Source organism: Arvicanthis niloticus, chromosome 1 (assembly GCF_011762505.2).
Source record: "Arvicanthis niloticus isolate mArvNil1 chromosome 1, mArvNil1.pat.X, whole genome shotgun sequence".
Classification (NCBI taxonomy): domain Eukaryota; kingdom Metazoa; phylum Chordata; class Mammalia; order Rodentia; family Muridae; genus Arvicanthis; species Arvicanthis niloticus.
In genome coordinates this window covers 85,601,479-85,622,960 of record NC_047658.1, presented here as the reverse complement: position 1 = coordinate 85,622,960, position 21,482 = coordinate 85,601,479, and the positions used below count along the sequence as shown (strand labels likewise).

The 21,482-nt window shown below is 44.3% G+C and overlaps 2 protein-coding genes across 2 annotated transcripts; both read left to right on the top strand.

Annotated features, from left to right (window-relative positions):
• The first annotated feature begins 47 nt into the window (after positions 1 to 47).
• Positions 48 to 9,901, top strand: Arl6ip1 (ARL6 interacting reticulophagy regulator 1). Its single transcript, XM_034505586.2, has 6 exons — positions 48 to 294; positions 2,490 to 2,623; positions 3,070 to 3,189; positions 6,693 to 6,810; positions 7,311 to 7,395; positions 8,304 to 9,901. The coding sequence occupies exons 1-6, from the start codon at positions 115 to 117 to the stop codon at positions 8,420 to 8,422; spliced, it is 756 nt and encodes a 251-aa protein (XP_034361477.1). The 5' UTR covers positions 48 to 114; the 3' UTR covers positions 8,423 to 9,901.
• Positions 9,902 to 13,377: 3,476 nt separating this feature from the next.
• Positions 13,378 to 19,870, top strand: Rps15a (ribosomal protein S15a). Its single transcript, XM_034488395.2, has 5 exons — positions 13,378 to 13,496; positions 14,372 to 14,509; positions 14,688 to 14,767; positions 18,884 to 18,969; positions 19,741 to 19,870. Exons 2-5 carry the CDS (start codon positions 14,377 to 14,379, stop codon positions 19,832 to 19,834), a joined length of 393 nt encoding a protein of 130 aa, XP_034344286.1. The 5' UTR covers positions 13,378 to 13,496; positions 14,372 to 14,376; the 3' UTR covers positions 19,835 to 19,870.
• Positions 19,871 to 21,482: the final 1,612 nt, after the last annotated feature.

Sequence of the window (21,482 nt, the reverse complement as noted above, 5' to 3'; positions counted from 1 at the left end):
TTGGTCAGAGTTTTTCAGCTGCGCGCAGCTTCGCTCTCCTTTGACCTGGATTTCAAGTCATGCGCTAGCTGCCGGTTGGCCTGGCTTCCGAGAAGCCGGAGTGCGGTCTACCCAATGAAGAGCGAGTTTCGCGAGGGCTGTCGGGAGAGGCAGCTAGCCTATATAAGCAGCCTGCGGGGCGTTCCCCGGCGCTCGGGTTGCCTTGCTGGTGCCAGAGTTAGTGTGTTTGCGCTCGTTGATAACCGCGCTTCTGGAACGATGGCGGAGGGGGATAACCGCAGCAGCAACCTGCTGGTGAGTCGCGGTGATCAGTCTGTCCCCGGAGCTTCCGGATGGGCCTCCTGGCCTCGGTGGACTACAGGGGCAGCCAGGCCTGATCCTGGGACTCCCTGCCCATCTCCACGGTGGAGGTCCCTGCTGCTGATCCCCAATGTCCTCCGGGGATCAAGCCCTATAAGTCTTGGACCGTGCGTGAGGAAGTGTGAGAAGGGGCCTGTGGCAAAAAGGAACCTGGGTAACAGGTTGGAGCCCTGGGCCGCCAGGGGCCTTGTCTAGCGCTCCGGCTCAGGCCGGAGATCTACCTCTTTTCCCCTCTGATCGTAATCTCGTGTTCCGTAGATTACTTTTAATCATGATTCCTTTTCCCCTAAAACTTGGCGCAAGGATGGAGGGTCAAAGGGCTGCTGCAGAGAATTAGTTTATCGCTGACACAGAGTTTGTTGGAGCTGGCTGCCTCTTTGGAGTTCACCGCAGGAAGCTGAAAACGGGTTCTGCGGAAAGGACAGTGGGAGATCCTTGTCAGGGAACTGGCCAGGGACTCACAGGACTGGATGCAACTTTAAAATGATTAGCACGGATTTGAAGGAGCTGCACGAGATGGAGAAGCTCGTTTGCTTTATTAAAATTTTTTTAAAGGCTAGGTTTTTTCGTGTATCCTGACCTATAAGGTTAGCCTTATATTTGTCAGACTCTTGTCTCCACCTCTCAAGTGCTGGGATTACAGTTGCACATCACCAGGCCCTGCTAGTTTTAAATTTTTAACTGCATCACCTAGGCCAGAACGAAAGCTTTTTTTTTTTTTTTTTTTTTTTTTTTTTTTCTGTTGTCATTCCCCAGAAAAGGCAGGCCATATCAAAAATGAAAAGAGCCTTTAACGCCTGCTTTTTCACTTCTAAGAGCCTAAGTGCCTACGAGAGTCTTCTGAACAGTTTTGATTGTACAAGAGTTTCAGTTTGTATTCGTGTTTAGAAGTGCATGCCCTGTATCCTTACATTCCCTCTACACAGGCACACACAACAATCTAATAGAGATCCTTGCCCTGTACCCTTAAACAATACACACACATACCAGCAAACAATCCAGTAAGAGGATTAATTGCTCTACAAGGAAATTATCACGGGAGAAGGCCTGATCACTAACTTAACTATTTCCATCAAAGCAGTATTATTTTAAGGAGAGCAAGTCCATTAGTCTTATATTTCCTGGATTTAAATATATTAACCTCTTTGTGTCTCAGTCTCCTCATCTTAAAGCAGAGGTTGTAAGAATACCTTTTCCAGTTTTTAGGAGCATTAAGTGAAATATAACATGTAAAATGTTTAGGATTTCTAGTATGGGGTGATGTCAGAAAAAAAATTTCATCTTTATTAAAATTAGCCTCATCTGTTCTACATTTTCATATTCCTTTGTGAAAAGTTGATAGTGTCATAGTGTCGGTTGGGCTTTGTGTGTATGTAGTTCCTGGATGTTGAATCCAGGGTTCTGCACAGGCTGAGCAACTGCTAGGTTCTAATTTCCTTTTACCAAAGTCCCTGATAGGTTTAGGCCACAGTAGCCCATAGTAAAGGTATGCTTTTGACTAGTTGCCACATATGCAGAAAAATTTTGAGATTTAATTGAAATTCCATCATTAATGACAAGGAGCCATTATGGAGAACTTTAATTCTGAGCTCACATAATTTGGTTGGAATAGTTTCCTTTAATTCCACGGTGACTGCCAACATCAGAGTAATTCCATTATACAAAGAGCTATTTTAGAGATTTATATACTTAGTGTTAAAGGAAAGGTTCTCTTGATGGATTTAGAAGGGCTTAAATCAATAAAATGACCAATTAACAGATCAATGCCAACCACCTGAAATGAGCAGACATAGACTATTCAATTTAGTAATATTCTGAGCACTGCCTCTTGGCTCTGTGGTTCATTTGGGGATATTAGTTAACCATATTGAGCTCACTTTCATGAATTTTGAAATACATTGTGAAACCTTAAGAATATTATGATAACATCATGGACATATGCTCTAGTGCTGAAGTGACCATTAAAGCCTAGGCTTTCTCCTACCCACGGATTTTCATGTTAGGTGCCAAAAGTGTGGGTTTCCGTGATTCACATTAAGATAACAGTTTTGTAAAAGGCATTTTACTCTCTGAGCCACCAAAGTGTTGAGATTGACAAAGTAACAGTTTTAACTGTTGATCATGTGTAGGCCGTGGAGACTGCAAGCCTTGAAGAGCAGCTGCAAGGCTGGGGAGAGGTGATGCTGATGGCTGACAAAGTCCTTCGATGGGAAAGAGCCTGGTTTCCACCTGCTATCATGGGTGTGGTTTCCCTGCTGTTCTTGTAAGTGAGATTCTATTGCTAAATGCTCACGGTTCATAGCCTGTGCTCAGAGAAGCTTTTGTAATACATAATCCAAAAGGAATGCCTTTATTACAGGTAGCTTGCCCACTTTCTAGATTCGTAGTTCTTGTGTAAAGTTGTAACTTAATACAGGTGAGTAAATCCCAGACACTCAAACTCTTGTGTTTCAACACTCTTGCTTTATTCTATTCTTTTCTAATAAATATTGAGGACTCCAGAGGTTTTGACTATTGCTGTTTACATTAACCACTATAGCTGTGACAACATCATGCCATGGGGCCTCTAGAAAACCACTGTGAGGAATTAGAAAGGAACCAGCACCGCACCGTCTCTGAGAAGTGAGGGTGAGGGAGTGAACGTCTTTGACTAGGAATAACGACGGCTGTGGTTCTCTAACCTTGGTTAATTTTCCTTGTTTTTAATAGGATTATCTATTATCTCGATCCATCTGTGCTGTCCGGTGTTTCCTGCTTTGTTATGTTTTTGTGCCTGGCTGACTACCTTGTTCCCATTCTAGCACCGAGGATTTTTGGCTCTAATAAATGGTAGGTGGCTCTGCATGATTAGTGTGCTGTGGCTAAATGAAGACTGTTGTCTGGTCATCAGATGTCTCCTGGAGTTAAAGTCATTGCTCTTACAGGAAGAATTTTATACCTGACTTCAAATGCGTATCAGGAATTTTCAGTTCTTATATCTCTGTGATTCACTTTGGTCAAAAACTTGCTTTTTTGTTGTTTATTCAGTTTTATTTCTATACCTTATGTAAGGGTATTTTTAAAAGGGGATGTTTTAAGTAAGAATTCCAGAACTCTTTGTATGTTTCTTTGGGGGTGGGAATACATACACCATAACATGCAGTTGGAGATCAGAGGGCAACTTTGCAGAGGTTGTTCTCTACCATATGTGGGTCTTGGGGATTGAACTCAAGTCAGAAGGTTTTGCAGCATGTACCTTTGCCTGTTAATACTCTCAGTGGACCTTGAACCCAGTTTGTTTAAATGTGTCCCTTTGATGTGTGTGAGTCCTTGCTTGTGAGTACACTTGAGGACAATCTCATGGCAAGCAAGGTCAGTGGCCTGTTCTTTTGTTAAATGTCTTGCGTTGTATGGTCAACTTTGCCCAAACACAACAGTATTAGGTTATTATGGCAACTTAAAAGCAGATTGAAGGACACCCCAGGTGTTAGTTCTTGCCTTCACTGGTGAACCTTTTAATCCCAGCACTTGGGAGACAGAGGCTTGCAGATCTGAGTACAAGGCCAGCCTGGTCTATAGATCATTTCAGTACGGTATGGGCTATACAGAGAAGCTCTGAAAACTTACTTGTAGAGCTTATTAGACTTTTAAGCTTGGTCTTTTGAGCTGATGGTTGGTACACACCTCTAATCCCAGTACTCTGGATGACAGACTTTGTGAGATTAAGGCCAGAGTGGGCCACAAACACATAACAAACTCTGGGCTTGACTTGGCTACAGAGACATATTCTGTCACAAACACATGTAGTGTTCCCCCACACCCCCCAAAACAAACCAAGAGGGATGTTGTGTTTAAGGTTGGGTGAGGGGTACATTGAGGCAGTGCAGAGGTGGTTGACCACATGTCTTCTCAGTCGATGAGAGTAGGTGCTACTGCCAGGCGGTGGTGGCGCATGCCTTTAATCTCAGCAATTTCTGAGTTCGAGGCCAGCCTGGTCTACAGAGTGAGTTCTAGGACAGCCAGAGCTACACAGAGAAACCCTGTCTCGAAAAACCAAAAAAAAAACAAAAAGAGAGAGAGAGAGAGAGAGAGAGAGAGAGAGAGAGAAGGTGCTACTGTTGGAGACACAAGAGCTGTTGATTTCAGTTTTACCATTCTCAAATGGTTACTTATGATGTCCAAAAATTATAGTTAAGTGGTTAAGGATTACATTAATAACTCTTTGAACTTCCTGTGGGATGTTGGCTTTCTCAGTTTTGATCCAGACATCGAGCCAGGTACTACTGAAGGTGTAGCTTAGTATTTAGAGTGCTTGCCCAGAACACATGGTACCCTTAATTCTCTTCTCAGCTGGAGGAATGAAAAAACACACATAATGAACAGAATAGATTTTTCTCTTATCAGCTGACATATTCAGTTGCTTAGTGTTCTGATTGTACTCTAATTTTTTTTTTTTTTTGTATCCAAATGACAGCAACTTACATAATCTGTAGAAATGGGAGCTTTTAGTGTGTACCTTTCATATCTTTAAGAACAAATTCACATAATTTGGGGGAGTTAGATTAAACTCTGGCTTAGGTAAGCATGTTTCTTTAAAGAATAATGGATCAATGTTAGATTTGTTATTCAAACTGCTTTTCCCTTGCTGCAAGGAGTTAGTGCTGTTATGTTGGGGAACTTTATGACCTTGACATTAGCCAGACAGCAGTCCACTGGCTCCTAATCCTAGAGGAAGATCTTCAGAGAATAAAAAACAGTTACTGTTAATAGCATCAGTGGAGCAAGTTTCTGTTTCGATTATCTGCGATGATACTGTGGGAAAGCTGTGGGAAAGAAGGGACACTAGCCACTGCCTAGCCTTGCATGATCTGAGAAATCCTCCCACGATAGCTGCACTTTGCCAGGCTAACACTAGAGGAGAGAGGACAGCATGGTCCGCAGCATGGGTCCTTTTTAGTACTGGACCTGTGCCACAAAAATAGCAGAGAGATAGATTAGAAATGAGAAAAATAGGGCTTTTTTTTTTTTTTTTTTTTTTTTTTTTAGAGAGGCCTGTCATTTTTATACTTCTGTTTTGTTTGGTGGTTGCTTGTATTTTCTCTCCCTGGGACTGAGTTTATAGTGAGTTTGAACTGGGTTCTTACTTTTTAAAGTAAGAGTGCATGTGTGTGTTCCTTTATCCCTGTACACCTGCCCACTTGCACGTGTACCTTAGCACATGGAGAAGTCAGAGGGCAATTTTTTACAGTTTGTTTCTCTCCTTCCATGGGGTTCTAGAAATTGCACTCAGGTCCCTAGGCTTGGCGTAAGCATCTTTATTTTCTGAGCCGTCTTGCTGATCTGGTATAGAAGTTACTCTCCTACAGATACTCAGATGCAGCTGCTTTGGAGCCCTGGTGGGCACAATGCAACATTCCAACTATTAGAAGTGTGTACCCAGGGGCTGGTGAGGTGGATTAGGTGGTAAAGGTGCAAGCCACCAAGCCTGATTACCTGAGTTTGAAACCTGGGGCCCACATGGTGGAAGGAGAGAGCCAGCTCCCACAGGTTGTCCTCTGACCTCTGCATGTATACCATGTCATGCACTTAACACATGGATGTAAATTCACACATAAAATAAGTAAAATGTAAAGAAAGGGAATATGTACATGGGCATAGTTTATGTAAAACATAATTCTGTTCTGTGAAAGATGCCTTAAAATGTAGTCACTTTGGGGGCTAGAAAGGTCTCAGAGGTTAAGAGCACTTGCTCTTCTTAAATTAGGGGACCTGAATTTAATTCCCAATACTAAACAACTGTCTATTTAACTCCAGGTCCAGGAACTTTAATGCTCTCTTCTGGCCTCTGCATGTAACAGACACTGCATACATGTGGTATATAAATGTTGGCGAAACACTTATACACATAAATTTACACAATTTTTGTTGTTTTTTTTGTTTTTGTTTTTTTGTTTTGTTTTGTTTTGTTTTTCGAGACAGGGTTTCTCTGTATAGCCCTGGCTGTCCTGGAACTCACTCTGTAGACCAGGCTGGCCTCTAACTCAGAAATCCTGAGGCCTGCCTCTGCCTCCCAAGTGCTGAGATTAAAGGTGTGCACCACCACCGCCCGGCCTACACAGTTTTTAAATGTGGAGGCACCTTCCTGTGTGCTCAGCCCTTGGGAAGAGAGGCAGGAGGGTCAGCCAGGTTATTGTGGCTCTTGCCTGTAGTCCTAGGACTTTACAGTGCTGAGACAGAGGGGTGATGAGTTCAGAGGCAAGCAAAGAGGAAGGTTCTGCCTTAGGAAAATTAACTAAGTAAATAAATTGTACTATAGCCATTTATTTATAACAAAAGAGAAATCCCTTTTCTAGGACCACTGAACAACAGCAAAGATTTCATGAAATCTGCAGTAATCTAGTAAAAACTCGACGAAGAGCTGTGGGCTGGTGGAAGCGCCTCTTTTCACTAAAGGAAGAAAAGCCTAAAATGGTATTTTTGTTTTTTTTAACTTAATGAATGTGAAGCAAAGTCCTGAGTTCACTGATGTCAGCCTACTGACAGAAATGTTAGGAATACAGGTCAATACTTACTACCCTTTTGTGTAATGCTGACTTAAAACTGTTTTCATAGTTTAGCTTTGGTTTTGGTGGGAAGTTGCTAACTGGGAAGGTAGCATAGTTTATGTTGTAAGTATCAATCTCTGTAGACACAGTAATTCTAAGAGGAAATGTATTTACATTCTATAAAAGAAAATTAATAAAAATGGTATTATTTTCCCAGCCTTTAAAAGAACTGTTTAATCTCCCTCCACCCCCCACACAAAGCTGTGTGTGAGGAGTGGAGCCTAGCATGATCTGGACCTCTGTAGAGTTTTGAGGCAAGCCTTCATGCAGTGCTTACCTGTGTACAGTGTAGAGTGGTCATGCTTCAGAGTTGCCCTGGTTAGTCTGCTGCTGGGAGCTAACAAGTTGTTGTTTTTTTGTTGCCAGTACTTCATGACCATGATCATTTCTCTTGCTGCGGTTGCTTGGGTGGGACAGCAAGTCCACAACCTGCTTCTCACCTACCTGATTGGTAAGTCATTGAAGAAACATCACACATGCATCTTAGCAGGGAAGTCTGACTGTAGTGTGTAGTCCATAAATAGATTGAGTATTTACAGAGCCTGTGGGAGTGTAGCAAGGTAAGAAAGACTCCAGCTTGTGCTGGGGTCATAGCTCAGTTTGTAGAGTGCTTGCCCTGTGTCACCAAGGCCTGGGTTTGATACCCAGTACTCAATAAAGCCGTCATTCCAGCACCTAGATACAGAAGGAGCAGAAGTTCAAGGTCATCGCTATCTATATGTCCGGTTCAAAGCCAGCCTGGGCTACATAAGATTCTAGTCAAGGCTTAAGATAGAGCTCCGTGGTTAAAAACACTTGCTTGGTTCAGTTCCTGGCTCACAGCAGCCTATGACTCCTGTCTCAAGGAATCTGATAGCCTCTTCTGGCATTTGTGGGTACTGGGCACACATACAGTACACATGTAGGCAGTGCTTGTGTATACACATAGAATACAAATCTCTTTAAAAAAAAAAAAAAGACTTGGCCGGGCGGTGGTGGCACACGCCTTTAATCTCAGCACTTGGGAGGCAGAGGCAGGCCTCAGGATTTCTGAGTTAGAGGCCAGCCTGGTCTACAGAGTGAGTTCCAGGACAGCCAGAGCTACACAGAGAAACCCTGTCTCGAAAAAACAAAAAAAAAACAAAAACAAAACAAAACAAAAAACAACAACAACAAAAAAGACTTGTTCTTGTGTTCCTGGAGTTCATTAAAGCCTCATGGGGAGTGAGCAAAGAGGAGTGGGATGAAAGCACAGCGGTGTGAATGAGTGCACGCTGGCTGCAGTGTCACTTTCTCCACAGTCTGCCTGCTTTCCGCTGTGCTCATCTTCGGGGACTTAAATACTGTCTCCTCAACTTTTTTTTTTTTTTTAATTTCTAGTGACTTTTGTTCTGTTGCTTCCTGGACTAAACCAACATGGAATCATTTTGAAGTACATTGGAATGGCCAAAAGGGAGATAAACAAACTTCTCAAGCAAAAAGAAAAGAAAAATGAGTAGAGCCGCTGCGTTGAGTGTGTCCTGGCCCTGGGAGCAGGTGTCCTGGGAGCCGGTGTCCAGTGCTGCCTGGACACCTGGAAGGTTACAGTGGCTCTTTGCTTCCCTCACTCTGCCCTTGTTAATAGAGTCTCACAGGCCAGGCTTTGTGCTGTGTCTAGTGCCAGGCGTAGCTGGGGACATTCCTGTCAGTATGACTTGTTTTATTGAATTTTTATTTTTGACAACTTCCTTTAAAATACTTAAGTGGTGAACTTTCCTGTTTTGTACAGTGAACTGTGACTTTGCATACTTGTTGATGTTTGCTTAGCTATATTCAAGGTAGTGGTCTGTGGCTACAGGAAGCTGGTTCTACTGTCTGCTTCCACAGTCTGCTTGACAAAGTGTCTTTGTGAATATAGAGGTTGGGTTCACCACTTCTGATGAAGAGACCATTGAAGATTCATTCCTGATTTTCCACTGTGGGAGAATACCTATGGAATTAGATAAAAAATTAATTCCACACCATAGTGTGTGTGAGCTTCTCTCTCGTACGAAATGCAGCAGTTTCAGGGAGCATTGTTCCTTTGTTCCCATGAGGAATCTGACAGGCTTTGATGGACCTCTCATTCCCTTTGCACTGCTTCAGGTTAGTTCTAGTCCATAACGACTTTTGAGCAACAAGCTTCCAGAAGATTGTATTTGGGGATTTTAGCAGTATCTTTGTTCCAGATTTTCAGCTGACTTAAAATGTTTGTGACTTTACTGTAAGGCCAGCCAGGGATAAAAGTATCCTTTGTTCGCTGAGTAGAAAACTAGATTATCTATCTATTAATATTTAAGGCTAGGAAAAAAAAAAGACTTTTAAAAGTAAGCCTGGAAATTCTCATTTGTTTTTGTATATTGGCTGTGTTTCAGTCACTCCAGCTTTTCACTTGAGAGATAGTGTTTACTGGTGTTTGACTTTCCCCTTGACACTTCTCAAAAATGCAGGGCTGCAGCTGAGAGCAGACTGCTGATTGGCGACTCTGGTCCGCATAGCTTTTGTGACTCCTTATAAGCTTACTGTGGTCACGTGCCCTCTCAGTAGGTAGGCTTTTAGAGCAGTTGAAATCTGCAGAACTGAACTTCTGAGGGCCAAAATAGGACACATTTGGGAACAACTCCTTAACCCATGAACTAGCTGTAACATAGTTTGTGGATCCATTGCACTGATGCTGTGAAGCCTGACCTGTCTGTGTCTGCCTCTGTCCTCTCACCGCCCCAGCACTGTAAGCAGCAGCATGTGTGCATTCGGTTTTTAATGTTTCGTGACACCCACTTTGATTTTACATGTTCTCTTGTAAATAAGCTGCCTTCCTACCTGGAATGTGTGTGTGTGTGTGTGTGTGTGTGTGTGTGACTAATACATGTTCTACCAGTTAACTACTTTGGCAGTTTAAATCATTTCTTCTACTTGGTTTTGTGGTAAAAGGGGAAAAATTAAAAAACAGTTGGAACCTCTTTGTCTCACTTTCTTTGTTAACTGTTTGAGTTTATGACTCTGACTAGTGACCTCCCTGTTGTCATTGCAGCTCTCTAAGGTCTAGATGCAAAGGGAAAACACTAAAGTGGAGGGGACCCTGAAATACGAGGGAGGGGCCAGCCGGGGACAATAGCAGCTCCCAAAGCCGCTAGTTGGTAATCATCAGTAGGTGACATTTGTCTGCCTTTTAAAATTTGATCTGAAGTTGGGTGTTATAACTTGAGGTCTCATTGGGAACAGGCTCTACCCTTAAGCACATGTGGATCCCTTTCTGGAGTTTCAGGCAAAGGCCATTATAAATCCTGTAGCTTTGAAATGGCTGGCCAGCCCTGCCTGAGGCCAGCCCTGACTAGATGGGAAGACTTCGAAAGTTGAAAATCACAAAAGGAAACACTGGTAGTAATTGTAATTGCTCAGGTCAGCTGTATCTGAGTACTCCTAGGGTTCTATCATTTTAAGGCTCACATGGAGACATTAAGAAAGCGCTAGGCTGCTGGGCGGTGGTGGCACACGCCTTTAATCCTAGCACTAGGGAGGCAGAGGAAGGCGGATTTCTGAGTTCAAAGCCAGCCTGGTCTACAGAGTGAGTTTCAGGACAGCCAGGGCTACACAGAGAAACTGTCTTGAAAACCCAAAAAAAAAAAAAAAAAAAGGAAAAGAGCTGGGCCAAGAAGGAAAGAATGCATCCTGAATGTTTCCCTGTGCACTGTAGGTCTGGGGCCTTTGGTGCGTTTAGACAGGCTCAGGTAAAGGTTTGGCAGGCCTTGGACTCCTGGCCCTTCTGCCTTCACTTGGCACAGTCCTGTGTCACTTCACCCAACCTAGTTTTTATGTGTTTGTAAGGTGTAGTTAAATGCCAGCAGCTCATGTTTCAAATCACAAACGTGAGTCAGTTTCTACAGGTTTCTTTTTTCCACTTCCCTGCTGCCCAGCCACCCCAAAGTTTCCAATTTCTACACAAGTGCGTCCCCCACCCCATCCTCTAGGAGCTCCTCAGCCTGGGGCCATCTAGATGCTGTGGTGCACCAAGGAAACCTAACTAATATCTCAGACTAGTCAACTACCACCCCTCCTCACCACAGCTTTCATCTGAAATCCTGAAGTCTCCCTATTGGCTCCATGGTTCTTAACTGTGAAATGCTGACAATATCACTTCCTCAGCCTTTGTTAAGAGCTAAGCTTCCGGAAGCACTTCCTCTAGAGAAGCTGTAGCAACTTCCCAGGTAACCTACATTCCCAGAGCACTTCCTGTTGCCACCCTGTGTGCCTGAGGCCCTATGTTGATTAGCTGTCTATCTCTCTGGCTGCTCAGTTTGCTCCTTGACTCCCAGAACCTGGTGCAAGAGTTGGCACATGCTAGCCACTCAGATATCAGTTGAGCAGTTAAAGGGTGTTGATTAGCTGTCTATCTCTCTGGCTGCTCAGTTTGCTCCTTGACTCCCAGAACCTGGTGCAAGAGTTGGCACATGCTAGCCACTCAGATATCAGTTGAGCAGTTAAAGGGAGGATGCAGTATACAGAGATTGAACATTCTATGTCCCTTCTGTGGATAGACCTTGAAAATAAGAGATGTCAGGACTGGAGAAATGCCTCAGCTGTTCAGAGGCAGCTCTTCCAGAGGTCAGTTCGAAGCAACCACATAGTTGCTCACAACCATCTGATAGCCTCTTCTGGCCTGCAGGAAACATACAGTCATAAACATAAAATGTGTACATAAATCTTTTCTGCTGGTGGTGCATGCCTTTAATCCCAGCACTCATACTCTGAAGGCAGAGACAGGTGAATCTCTGTGAGTTCAAGGCTAGATTGGTCTACAGAGTTGAGTTCCAGGACAGCCAGGGCTACCCTGTCTTGGGGGAAAAAATTAAAAAAAAATATAAAAACCACCCCTCACTCCCACCCCCAAATTAATAGATGTCATAACTCTTCTGGTGTCTGAAGACAGAGACAGTGTACTCACATTAAAAAAAAAAAAAGCTACTATGTCAAGGGAATTGGGAGACTGAGACAAGATGGTGAATTTGAGGTCAGTCTGAAATACACAGACCTGTGCTCAAAATCCTATTTATAAGCCTTGAGAAAGCCAGTGGTTCATGTGTAGGGTGTGTTATGACTGGGAATGAAGATTCCCCTGAGGTGAGAGAAGGTGGAGGGGACTCTGGCTGGCCTGAGCATGACAAAGATGGCTCTGGCAGGCCTATCTCTTCTCCCTCCCTCTTTGCTAAAAACCATTAGGTTATTTCCCTAAAACTAGCCACCAAGGTCACTTCTGAGGCTAACTACCAAGGTCCAGCTTTCAAAGGATTGAAGTCCAGCAATCAAAAGTCCCCTCAAAATTAAACACCTCATCCTAACATGAGGTTCCCCCCCCCCTGTTTTTTTTTTTTTTTTCGAGACCACAGAGGGTTTCTCTGTGTAGTCCTGGCTATCCTGGAACTCACTCTGTAGGCCAGGCTGGGATTAAAGGCGTGCGCCACCAGCGAGGTTTCCCCTTTTACTGTTATGAACTGTCATTGTCCAAGGGCCACATTTGTCTCCTCTCTATGCAGAGGCAGTCCTTTGTTCCTTAGGACATATATCCTTTCCCTCCCTCTCCCTTGTTCCCTTCTTCTCCCTCACACTTCTTTGTATTTTATTCCCTGTCTTTTGTTCCTTTGGGGGCAATAAATCTTTGTGCTGAGAACTTGGTCTTGTGCCAAGTACTGGTGAGCACTGCCACATCTGTGTAGTCTCTCATCCTCAAAGCTACTCTGTGTGGTTATATCATCCTTGTTTTAGAGATGGAGAAACTGATGTCCACCTATTTTACTCATCAACTATGTATTGAAGGCCTACTATGTGGCAGATGCTTCTCCAGACTTTGTGTGAACAGCAATGAACAAAACTTATGGAACCTCTGTTGGCTTGAAACTTAATGGTCCAGGCTAGGAGGCAATAGAGATTCATTTCAGGTGTAACCCAGTTCTCAGGTGTGAGGCAGACGGATCACTGGGCTTCGTAATATGAGGAGCAGCAGGCAAACTGGACCATGGTATTAATCCCAGTTCAGAGGTTGAGTCAAGATTATCATGACTCTCGGGACAGCGTGGGCCACTACTGGTCTCCAAAAGCAAAATTCAAACCAGTCAAAACAACAACAAAAGCCAGGTGTGGTGATGCATGCCTTTAATCCCAGCACTAAGAGGCAGAGGCGGGCGGAGGGTTAGACGTCAGCCTGGTCCTCATAGTTCCAGCCCAGCTGCAGCTACCTAGAGAGTTTCATTGTCTCAAACAAAACTAAACGCAAGAACCCGCCGTGGTGTTGACTCTAGAGGTTGAGGCAGGAGGACTGCAGCGAGTTTCAGCCTATCCTGAGCAAGGAGCAGCTCAGGACGCAGAGTTAAGAGCCCTCCGTTTCCAGACTCAACCGCGCCTGCCAGAGAAGGCCCCGCCCTTGCATTTGATTGTCCTATTAGAAATCAGTTACATTTTTTTTTCTGGTGTGTGACCATAAAGTCTCGCGATAGCCCTTCCGCTTCCCATAACTCCGTGCGTTTGCCCCTCCTACTCTCTTTCTGCCATCTTCCCTCGCCGGTGAGTGAGTGTTTGTGAAGTTCCGTGTTCATCCGTTTGGTATCTGAGCCATCCCTTTACCCCACGTTCGGTTTCGGAGTCCCGCGGACCTATAGATCCCTGCTGGGGTCGTAGTCCCCGTCTGCCGGGCTCCGGGGCTATGGGTAGCACCTTGCGGGAGCCGGTCCACTGCTACAGGCCGGGCTCGGCCGGTGCCGGTGGGGACGGTGGCCGGCGTGGGCCCTGCAGCTTCTCGTGTCTGCGGGCGCTCTGGAGTCCCGAGTGTCCCACGCGGCTGTGGCCAGGGTTGGCACGGAGAATTCGGCTCAGCCACTCACTGCCAAGTTAGGGAACCGAGTCGTGGTTTACTCTTGGCGCGTAAAGTGTGTTTTTACGTCCCGAGGAGCCGTGGAGGTAGCCTACACTTCGTTGGCCGTGCAAGAGGCCGTTCCCTGTCACGTAATGCCTCTTCTCCCGGAAAGTTTGTGTGTGTGTTGTGTGTATGTGTTAGTTAAATGGTTACCTGAAAATGACTTAAGTCGCGTTAACTTCTTTGACACCCTGTTAACTTGGAAAGTCTTGGCAAATGGTGCTAGAACTTTTTCCTAATGACAGCCCACCCCCACTTTCGGTTTGGCTAGCTGGTAGGTCCCACCATTTACAAGACTTTGATCTGTGTCATTTTCTCTCCAGCTGTTTGTGAGCTGGGTACTATGAACAGTGTCTTGGAGGACTAGATTCTGAAGAACAGTGTTGAACAGTCGGTAAATTGTAGTGAATTTTTCCCGGGTGTTCGGAATGTGGCTTAGGCGTAGGGAAAGCTAAGTAGGAAGGCAACTTTCAGAGCGGCATGGTTGGGTGTTGATGCAAGCAAACCCCGGCTTTTCTTTCCTCAGTCACCATGGTGCGAATGAATGTTCTGGCGGATGCTCTCAAGAGCATCAATAACGCCGAAAAGCGGGGCAAACGCCAGGTCCTCATCAGGCCGTGTTCTAAAGTCATCGTTCGGTTCTTAACTGTGATGATGAAGCATGGTGAGTATTGGTGTCTTGATTTTGGGGGGGGTGCGGGGGACAGTGGAGGGAAAAGAACGGGTATGTTGATGTTAACTCAAATTCTGAGGCAGAGAATCAGATGAGAAAAGGGCAAAGGCAGTGTTGGGGGCATAAAGGTGATGTGTGGTTTGATGCTAGCTAGTCACTTGTTTTATAGGTTACATTGGTGAATTCGAGATCATTGATGACCACAGAGCTGGGAAGATAGTTGTGAACCTCACTGGCAGGTTGAACAAGGTAAGACTCAGTTGTCTCTTAATTGTCAAATTGCAGCTGTCTATAACAGTGTTGCTGTCACCTTGCTCCACTTCCCCAATTTAAGGAATTGACTGAGGCTATGCTTCTGTTTTAATAGCCACATTTCACTTGTTATCTTTGGTTACTTGCTCAAATTGTTGGTTAGTATTTTGTGTAGTAGACCTAAACTCTGTTAAGGCTGGAAATTGACTCGATTGTTGACTACTGATTTCTGGAGCTCCAGCTTTGGGTTAGTATATAAATCAATCTTGTACTAGTGGTTTGCAGGGTCTGTATTCAAGAGGTTGGTATTTAGCAGCTCTGACATCTATACTGTCAAATTGCTCAATTAAATGTATACAATGCACACGTTCAGTGGTTGTGCTGGTTTTTAATAAAATTGTTACCTTGAGTAAATGGCTAAGCAGTAGGGTTTATGGGTCTGGGTTTGTTGGAGTAGGTTGTGGCTGTCTGAAATCTGGGCTGCCTGTTAGTTTTAATTGTTATCAAGATAGCCAAATAGACTATTTGATTCCTGTCCTTTTGACTATGGTTTAATAGGTAGTGTTTTGGGGCCATGTCGACATGCTAGTGATGGTGTGGCTGAGCAATGGCGGCCTAATCTGTAAGGATTTTGAGGCCCTCTAGTCTTACCTGTATGACTTTGTAGAGGGGTTGTGGCCTAAGACCATCAGAAACAGATACAGTTGATAACAGCAAAGGTAGTTATGAAATAGCAGTGAAATAATTTTATTGTTGGCGGTTACTACAGTGTAACGATGTTAAAGGGTTGCAGCATTAGGAAGGTTGAGAACCACTGCTCTACTCTTGGGGTGAGACACCTAGTCAGTGGCAGTAGTTAAGTTGGTAAGGTTATTGTTGTTCTGAAGATTTTTTTTTTTTTTCCAAAAAGTTGTCAATATCCAGAACTTGTTTCAGTTTAAGTAAGAGTATGTATTAGAAGTTGGTACCAGGGACTGAGGTGCTACTGTGATGTGCCTGACCATGCTTTTTGGAAAACTAGACTTTGGGACTTTATATTTAGAAAGCAATGGAATGTTTTAAGTAGGGCTTAATGAGGTAACCTAGTAGGAATATGGAAGACTTTGTTACTGTGGGTGATTTGAACTGTGCGGACCTGGCCCAAGAGGTTTCAGTGGAGAGGAACTTCAGTATGTGGCCTAGAGACTTTGTGGTATTTTGGTGAAGAACATGGCAGCTTTTTTGCCCTGGTCTGAAGAGTCTCCCTGAAGCTAAGGTAAAGAGACTCAGATTAACTACATTGACTGAGGAAGTCTTGGAAACGTTCTCTGATTAAGTCTCATGAAGAGCATTTTAAACAAGAATAACAAGCTGAGAAAGAAAAAAATGTAAAATATATGTATGGCTCAAGTATTAAAGGGGCACCAGGAAGTGAAATGGAGCTGAATCCCGTGTTCTAGGATATTAAATTGAATTAAGGCCATAGTGACCTTGGGGCAGGATCCCACCCTGGATCTAAATTTAGGTCTAGGCATGGTAGTACAAGCCCAGGAGATAAAGCCAAACAGGTCTCTGAGTTCAAGGCCAGCCTGGGACAGCAAGTGATAGGTGAATAAAACTTAAATCCAGGGTTAGTAGACCACACTTTTAATCTCTAGACAGGTATGCAGATCTCTGAGTTAAAAGTCAGTCTACAGAGCAAGTTCGAGGGCAGCCAAGCTTAGGCAGTGAAGGACTTGGAAAAGAGTACACTTGGTGTAATAAAACAAGGGGGCCATGTTCCAGCCCCAGAAAGCAGCAGATCAAGGCAGCTTTGGCTTTAGAGTCCAGGCTAGAAGGGACTACTGGAACAATTGTATAAGAGTTACCCAGGTGGTACTGGTTTTGCAGGCATGAAGGGGTCATGGAGAGCAGCTGAGGCCTGGCACTGTGAGAGGCCATAGAAGGCCATTGGTAAAGGTGCTGCCACAGTCGTAGTTGACAGCCTAGGACTGATGGGGTCATGCAAAGGATCTGAGGCTTGGCACTATGAAGAGAGCCTATGAGAGGCTATTAATGAAGCCTAGTTGCAGTGAGGAGACCCCAGTGTATTGGAGATGGAAGTGCCATGGGTGATCAAGAACAGCAGCAGCAGCAGTGGAGGTAGAGTGCTACAGAGCAGAGCTGGAGAAGTGAAGCCAGCCCTTTGGAGGAGCCCAGAAGATCATGTGTGATGAAACAAGAAGCTGTAACATTGAAGCTGCCTTGGAGACCCCAAGATTTTCGAGATGCCAGAGCCATAGAGATATCTCTTGAGGAATGCCACTAACAGGGAGTGGAACCAGTCCAGGAAAAGTTTGTTGCAGTCAACAAAGATGAAAAAGAAGTTGGAGATCTCAAAACTGCTTTGATATCAGACATGGAGATGCAGAGTTTGGAGTTTGCCCAGCTGGTTTCCTTTGTTGACTTGGGGATTACAGTTAAGTGATTGGATGGGTCTCAAAAGAGACTTTGAACATTGGACATTTAACATTGTTGAGACTGCTATAGACTATGGGGACTTTAAGTTGGACTAAATGTATTCTTCAGTATGCTGTGGCTAGATGCCCCTGTAGAGTGGGGTGTGATGGTTTGTACATGCTTGGCCCAGAAAGTGGCACTATTAGGAGGGCTTGGGCTTAAGACCTTCATCCTAGGTGCCTGGAAGTCAGTCTTCCACTAGCTGCCTTCAGGTGAAGATGAATTCTCAGCTCCTCCTGCACCATGCCTGCCTGGATGCTGCCATACAATAATGTACTGAACCTGTAAGCCAGCCCCAATTAAATGTTGTCCTTATAAGAGTTGCCTTGGTTGGGTGGCTGCTCACAGTAAGTAGTAAAACCCTAAGACAACTGCTTCTGAGGTCTTTGAAAGTGACAAGGCTAGTTTTGAGCCATTTGTTTTGTTTCTAATGGTTCCAGTGAGAACACATCCCAGGTGTGCTTTTAAAGTGGGAGAGTATCTGTCCTGTTTTTAGGAAGCTTTAGTCTGGCTTATGTCTCTGGCCAGTTAGTTGGCCTTTAAGAGGTGGGAGAACTGTTGTGGGTAGAGCAGCATGTGGTCATCTTCTCTGAACTTCCTGACTCCATACAGAATAATGCCTGTTGCCCTTAAGTAAGAAAACACATTGATGGGGATGAGGTGAGTCTGTAGATACAGTTTCTGGCCTTCATCTCATTCCTACTTTTGCAAAGGTTGTGCTGGCTCCTCTGGAGAGAGTTTCACAGTTGGAATTAAAGGTCTGGTTATAGTTCATGACAGCCAGCAGACAGGATGTTGGAACAGAGGAAGGATAGGGTCAGAATGAGTCTTTGCTTTAGGGAGGTACAGCCTGGAGCTGTTATGCAGAGGCCTTTGCCAGTTCTATATGGTTGTCCTATATGGAAACCCTGGGTTCTTGGAGGAGGGGTAGTAATCTGAGGTGCACAAGGCTATTGAGGATAAACAGTGGGAGCCTTTCTGCTTCTGTGCTGTGTCCTTGATTCCATGGCTAAAGTCAGTGATTAAAGTGGAGCTCTTTCTCTGGAGGATAGTTGTCTCTGTATCAGAGATGGGCACCGTTGTAAAATACATTGGTGTCTGCCTGCTGCCACCCTCCCTCCCAGTGGGAGTTGGCAGGGCACTTGTTACTTAGATTACTTATGCAGCTTTTAGTTTATAGGTTTATTGGTGGGCAATAAAACTTAGTTACTACTGAGCTGTAGCCCTCTTAAATTGTAGAAATGAAATTTTGACAGTAAGTTTAGTCTTTGTGCTATATTAATGAGAAGGCAAGAGTGTTGATGTACAGCTTTGCTTGAGTATAGATGTACATATATGTTGTGAGGGTGGTATATACAAGTAGTATGTATATACTTGGTAGGACAGGATCATCTTATGTAGCGCGGGCTGTCCTAGGTAGAACTCCGTCTTTTGTCTCAGTTTCTTGAGTACCAGGTTTCTAGGCGTATGCTGCCATGCCCTGTTTATTGTGTTGAATGTCATTTATAGAAAGATTTTTATACAGAGTAGGTGCCTGTTAAATATGGATGGTTGGTTTTGAATCAGTTGTGCTCAGCAGTTCCAGAATGCTTCTTTGGTAAAATGTAAAGAATTTATCTTTGATTTCTTTTACAGTGTGGAGTTATCAGCCCTAGGTTTGATGTTCAACTCAAAGACCTAGAAAAATGGCAGAACAATCTGCTCCCATCACGCCAGTTTGGGTGAGTTGGTTTTCTACATACAATTAAAAGTCGATGTTTTGAAAAGTTGGGATATAGGTGGGCTTGAACTGAGGTGTCTTTGTTTTTGTAGCTGCAGTCTTTTCCTAACAAGCTTGACTTAAGTACTTTAGTTGTTTCATCCATGCAGGTCTAGGGATGAACTTTAAGTCTTCAGACATGCAGCAAGAACCTTTACCTCTAAGGCTCAATACCTCCTTTATTTGAGATAGCTTCTTGCTGATTTGAAACTCAAAAGATTGCCTGTTTCTTCCTCCAAAAGTATTGGGAGTTAGAGGGCTGTGCCATCATGCCTCATTTTTCTTTTTTTTAAAGATTTATATATTATATATACAGCATTCTGCTTGTATAGGCAGCATTCTTCTGCCTGCAGGCTAGAAGAGAGTACCAGATCTCATTATAGATGGTTGTGAGCTACCGTGTGGTTGCTGGGAATTGAGTCTAGGACCTCTCTGAAAGAACAGCCAGTGCTCTTAACCTATAAGCCATCTCTCTAGCCCCCTAATTTTTGTTTTTTAAGCTTAGTTGTACCCAGTGTTATTGGAAGGCAGGGTAGTGTGTGGCTGGAGTCTCTGTTCTCTGGTTCCAGGATTCATTCCTGTGCACTGCCCTCTAGTCAGTCACCCACTTGCCTAGGCAGTAACAGTGTGTGTCTTCCCAGGACAGCAGCCTGAGCATTGTTAAGGGTGGTGGTGAGCACAGTGAAGCATGGTTGGAATAGTTACTCACCAGTGTTGTTTGTTTCCTCCATAGTTTCATTGTGTTGACAACCTCTGCTGGCATCATGGACCATGAAGAGGCAAGACGAAAACATACCGGAGGGAAAATCCTGGGATTCTTTTTTTAAATGTAAAGCATAAATAAAAAGCCTTCATGGACTGTGCTCAGGGTTAGTCTAGTCCTTTTGAATCTTCGCAGCAGAGTAGCTGGTTGTGCTGACTGGTGACATTTCTGGTGATGCTCAGGTGTGAGGCTTGACATAGATATTGAAAGCATGACCATTGTCTTCCTGTGTGGCATTAAGGAAGCCTGTTGTTTGATCACTTTTGCCCCAAACTGGGGTTGTATGCCAGTAACATAATGACAGTATGGCCCCTTGAGTGTGCAGTGAATCTAGTTTATTTGCCAGTGAGAGGCATGGGGCTTCTGCCTGGGTCTTTGCTCCCTTTCATCACTCAGAGTTGGTAGACTTATGTTGTCTGTCACACTGGTGGTTTGTTAACTCTTACCTTGGCCCTGAAAAGTCATTTCTTGGGTATCAAGGCTCAATCCAAAAGGTAACACAAAATCCAAGTCAGTTGGAGGTGTAGGTCATCTTCCTATGTGGTTCAAAGTTTGACAAAGCTTGTAGAAGAGGGCTTGGGTTTCCAGGTAATTCCAGGGGATCCATCTGCCTTGCCTCCCAGATTTAAAGGTAAGTGCCACCATGCCCAGCATGGTGACTTGTTAGCTCTGTTACTGTGGAAAATTCATGGAATGAAACACTGGTGTGGCTCCGGTTTCACTGTATTTGTAGTTAGTATCTGGTGGGCAGACACCTTCAGGTGGGGATTGTGTGCTGGGACCAAGCTGCTCATCCAGAACAAAGCAAGAGCAATGGTCTCAGTATACAGGCCAGTTCCCCAGAGACTTCCCACTAAGTTCCACCCCTACAGCTTCTAGTAGCTCAAGAGGCTATGAACTGTGAACTTAGTCCAGCCATAATATTTAATATAGGTGTGAAATTCAAGTCATTTGGGAGAGGACACTCAGCACCCTCATGGCTCTTCAGAACAACAGAAGCCCCTTGGACTTGGCTTTTTGGAAAACCAGTTTGAAAGTCTGTACCTGCTTTAGTTGAGAAAATGCTACAACTGCCACTGTCCTTGCCATGCTAATGAGCTCTGCTCTGCTACCTGCCAACTTGAAGGGATCTCCTTTCCTCAGATCAATTGATTATTTATTTGTCCATACAAGGAAAGAGTTTACAAGGTCTCTGTCTACTGGTTACTAGTTGCTGTGACAAAAATACCTGACAGGTGTTTCCTATGAGGCACAGAGTTTGTGGTAAGCTGTGCCTTCATTTTGGTGCTGCTCCTGCCTGGCTGGGTGAGCTGCCCCAACCATCTTTGCCATCCTCTTCCATAAGCAGGTGGCTCTGTTGAGTTCCCTGGAGGTGATCTCAAGGGAAGGAGGAGCCTGGGAAAGTGGACTTCAAGTCGCCTAGTCTGGCAATAGGCTGTTTAGAAAAATCCAGTGTCAGTGTTTGGTATATTGTAAGGAATCCAATTCAGGTTTGGGCTTATTGGCTCTGGGGAAATGGCAGTTCCCATTACTTGATGGTGTCTTTCTCCATGGGGATCAAAATTAGCTTCCTATTCAGTTGTTAAGCAAATTTCATAGTCAAATAATCCTCTTATCTCTACAAGTGAGATTTTCCTTAGTGTGGATATCTGAGTCCTTGATCCCTCCCACAGCTTCTATCTCTACTATCCTTGTGTGGAAAGTTGGCTTGT

Excerpts from the sequence above, each read along its gene's own strand:
- Rps15a (XM_034488395.2), top strand. The coding sequence starts at position 14,377 with ATGGTGCGAATGAATGTTCTGGCGGATGCTCTCAAGAGCATCAATAAC. Across the intron at positions 14,768-18,883 it reads TCACTGGCAGGTTGAACAAG|TGTGGAGTTATCAGCCCTAG; the intron begins GTAAGACTCAGT and ends TTTCTTTTACAG. Across the intron at positions 18,970-19,740 it reads CTCCCATCACGCCAGTTTGG|TTTCATTGTGTTGACAACCT; the intron begins GTGAGTTGGTTT and ends TTTCCTCCATAG.
- Arl6ip1 (XM_034505586.2), top strand. The coding sequence starts at position 115 with ATGAAGAGCGAGTTTCGCGAGGGCTGTCGGGAGAGGCAGCTAGCCTAT. Across the intron at positions 295-2,489 it reads ACCGCAGCAGCAACCTGCTG|GCCGTGGAGACTGCAAGCCT; the intron begins GTGAGTCGCGGT and ends GATCATGTGTAG. Across the intron at positions 2,624-3,069 it reads GTGGTTTCCCTGCTGTTCTT|GATTATCTATTATCTCGATC; the intron begins GTAAGTGAGATT and ends TGTTTTTAATAG.